Source organism: Mustela nigripes, unplaced genomic scaffold (genome assembly GCF_022355385.1).
Source record: "Mustela nigripes isolate SB6536 unplaced genomic scaffold, MUSNIG.SB6536 HiC_scaffold_6479, whole genome shotgun sequence".
Classification (NCBI taxonomy): Eukaryota; Metazoa; Chordata; class Mammalia; order Carnivora; family Mustelidae; genus Mustela; species Mustela nigripes.
Window position 1 is genome coordinate 1 of NW_026745885.1, and position 2,479 is coordinate 2,479.

At 66.0% G+C, this 2,479-nt stretch overlaps 1 protein-coding gene across 1 annotated transcript; it reads right to left on the reverse strand.

Moving 5' to 3' along the window:
• Positions 1–205: 205 nt before the first annotated feature.
• On the reverse strand, positions 206–1,333 carry LOC132009173 (piggyBac transposable element-derived protein 5-like). Its single transcript, XM_059387516.1, has 2 exons — positions 992–1,333; positions 206–413 (listed from the first exon to the last, which is right to left on the reverse strand). The coding sequence occupies exons 1-2, from the start codon at positions 1,309–1,311 to the stop codon at positions 293–295; spliced, it is 441 nt and encodes a 146-aa protein (XP_059243499.1). The 5' UTR covers positions 1,312–1,333; the 3' UTR covers positions 206–292.
• Positions 1,334–2,479: the final 1,146 nt, after the last annotated feature.

Genomic DNA, 2,479 nt, shown 5'->3' on the forward strand with positions numbered 1-2,479 from the left:
GGGTCCAGTATGGCCACTCCCTGGTCCTCCACAACACTGGTTGCACACTCTTCAACACAAGAAAATGGTGTGCAGAAACAAGGGCCTGCCACAGTAGGCTGTCGAGCAAGGAACAGAAAGCATCAGGGGACAGGTGGGACTGCTGGCTGGTCTCCACCTCTCCCAGAGGGCAGAGGCCGCAGAGCTTCTGCAGGCTAAGCAGAGACGTGTCAGAATTACCTTCCCAAAAAGAAGGCAGTAAAGGAGGACTTCAAGCAGCCACAACTGCCAGCAGGCCTGCGACCTCCAGATATCAGGGGCTTGACCATGACCGTGTCGGTAAGCAGAACACACAAGTGCCGTCTGGAGAGAGAGCAGACAGCTTAACGCTCCTAACTGGTCCTCTCACTCTTCTCTGCTCTGAGCAAGTGATCCTGAAAGGCATGAACAAAGTTGGTCAGATTCACTGGAGAAAACACAAGCCAGTGAAGACGTCCCGGCTCGCACTGGGCCTCCCTCCAAAGGCTGGCTGCCCCACCCCTGGCACCTGGGTAACGCTGCTCGGGGGCCATCCACACAAAACGATTTACACACCCCCCACCCGCAACACACACACACACACACACACACACACACACAGACACACACACTGCATAGAGCTTTAGGAACCTAACTCAAACACACCCCTAATGAGCAACCCCACAGGTGTGACTGGGTTGGACACTCCCAGCAAGGAGGGAAGGCCCCCCTCTGGGTCCTTGCCAGCGGCAGGGTGCCGCCTGGGCCTCCGCCTCATCCTCTCCATCCGCAGGGAAGTCGGAGCGGCCCCCACCAACCACCACCACACAACCAGATTGATTCTCGCGCTTCAAATCACCGCTGCCCAGGCCCCATCTGTGTGCTGATGGGAAAAGCCGCCCTCGAGCAGCCCGCCCGCGGAGCGTCTGGAGTTCTCCCCGCCCCGCGCTCACGCCTCCCCAGGCCGCCCCCGCCCGCGTGGGCCGCGCCTTACCGCCAGTGTCCTCGAAGCGCGGGGGCGGGCGGTCCCGCAGCGTGGCACTCCAACCCGCGCTGGCCTCGTCCTCGTCGGACTCCTGCGCTTCGGCGGCGCCGGGAGGCGGCGGGGGGGCCGGGGCGCTCGTGTTCGTCGTCGTCGGAGGCGGCCGAGGAGGAGCGCGAGGCGGCGGACGTGCTGTAGAAGGGGTTCCCGCCGCTGTCCGGGCCGGACTCGCTGAACACGTCGACCCAGATGTGCAGGCTCTCGTAGGGCGCGCGGGCCGCCTCGAGCAGCGCCGGCGCCCTCCTCCGCGCGCTCCCGCCGACCTCGGCCATGGCCCCGGCCGCCGCCCGCGCGCCCGCCCCCCACAGCGCCTCCCAGCAGCACGCGCCGGGCCCAGGCCCGCACCGCGGCCCGCCGCCCCCCACCAGCGCAGCCCGCAGCACAGCGCCCGCCGCCCTGCGCCCGGCCGGCCCGCCGTCTTGGCCGCCTCGGGCCCAGCACCCGAGGAAGCGCCCTCGGAGCTCGGGCGCCGCAGGCTGCAGGCCGCGGCGGGACGCAGGGCGCGCCGGCGGGAGGCAGGGACTATGGCTGGGCCCAGGCGCCACCGCTACCGCCGCCGCAGCGTCTCCTCGGCGACCGCTGCGTCCCCGCGCACCCTCCCTCGGCATCCCGCGCTCACTGGCCGACCTTCCCGGGCGCGAGCCGCCAGAGACGGACCCCGCCTTCTCGCACGTCCGGCCCGCCGGCCAATGGGGAGCATGCCGGGGCGGGGCCCGCGCGGGGCACGCAGCACTTGCCTCCGCGGAGCCAGGCAAGGAGAGCAGCAACGGTGGGGCGGCAATGGGGAGGGCGGCCGGTGGCTTCCTCGCCTGCGGGACGTGTGGCCCGGGATGGCCACCCGCAGGCCCCGCGCGGCCCCGCAGGGGGAAGGGAGGAACCGAGTGGGTGTCGGGGGTTGGGAGGGGACGCAGCCGGTCTTCCCGCCGCCAGAGCCAGCTCACGGAGCGTGAAGCCCGCGCTCTCGGTCCCCTTCCGCAGTCGGTGGCGTCGGCGCCGGGGAGCTGTCCGCCCCGGTGGTTCTGAACCAGGCGCTGCGGAAATTCCAGGTAGGCGCCGGGCCGGAGGGTCACGATTCCCCTGGCTCTAATAAGGAGCCTGCCTCGCCGGTTCATTCCTGGGGTCAGGTGGTGACTCAGTCTCGCTTCAATACCCCTGTAATTTGAGGGGGTCAACATCCGATCTTAGTCATTTCTCCCGTATTTGACCTTTGACATCTTTAAACTCAAAATATTCATTACCTTCCCAATATTAATTACTCTAACAGCACCATTGCAACATCTTCACCCATACATTTGACACACTTGTCTGTTAAAATACGGCACAATCACCCAGGCTTCAGTGTTCTGATAAACAACAGATCAGAAAGGTTTCATCCATCCCTCTGCCTTGGCCAGGAGTGTGTGGCACTCATTCCGTTGATGACGATACACATGATCAGGC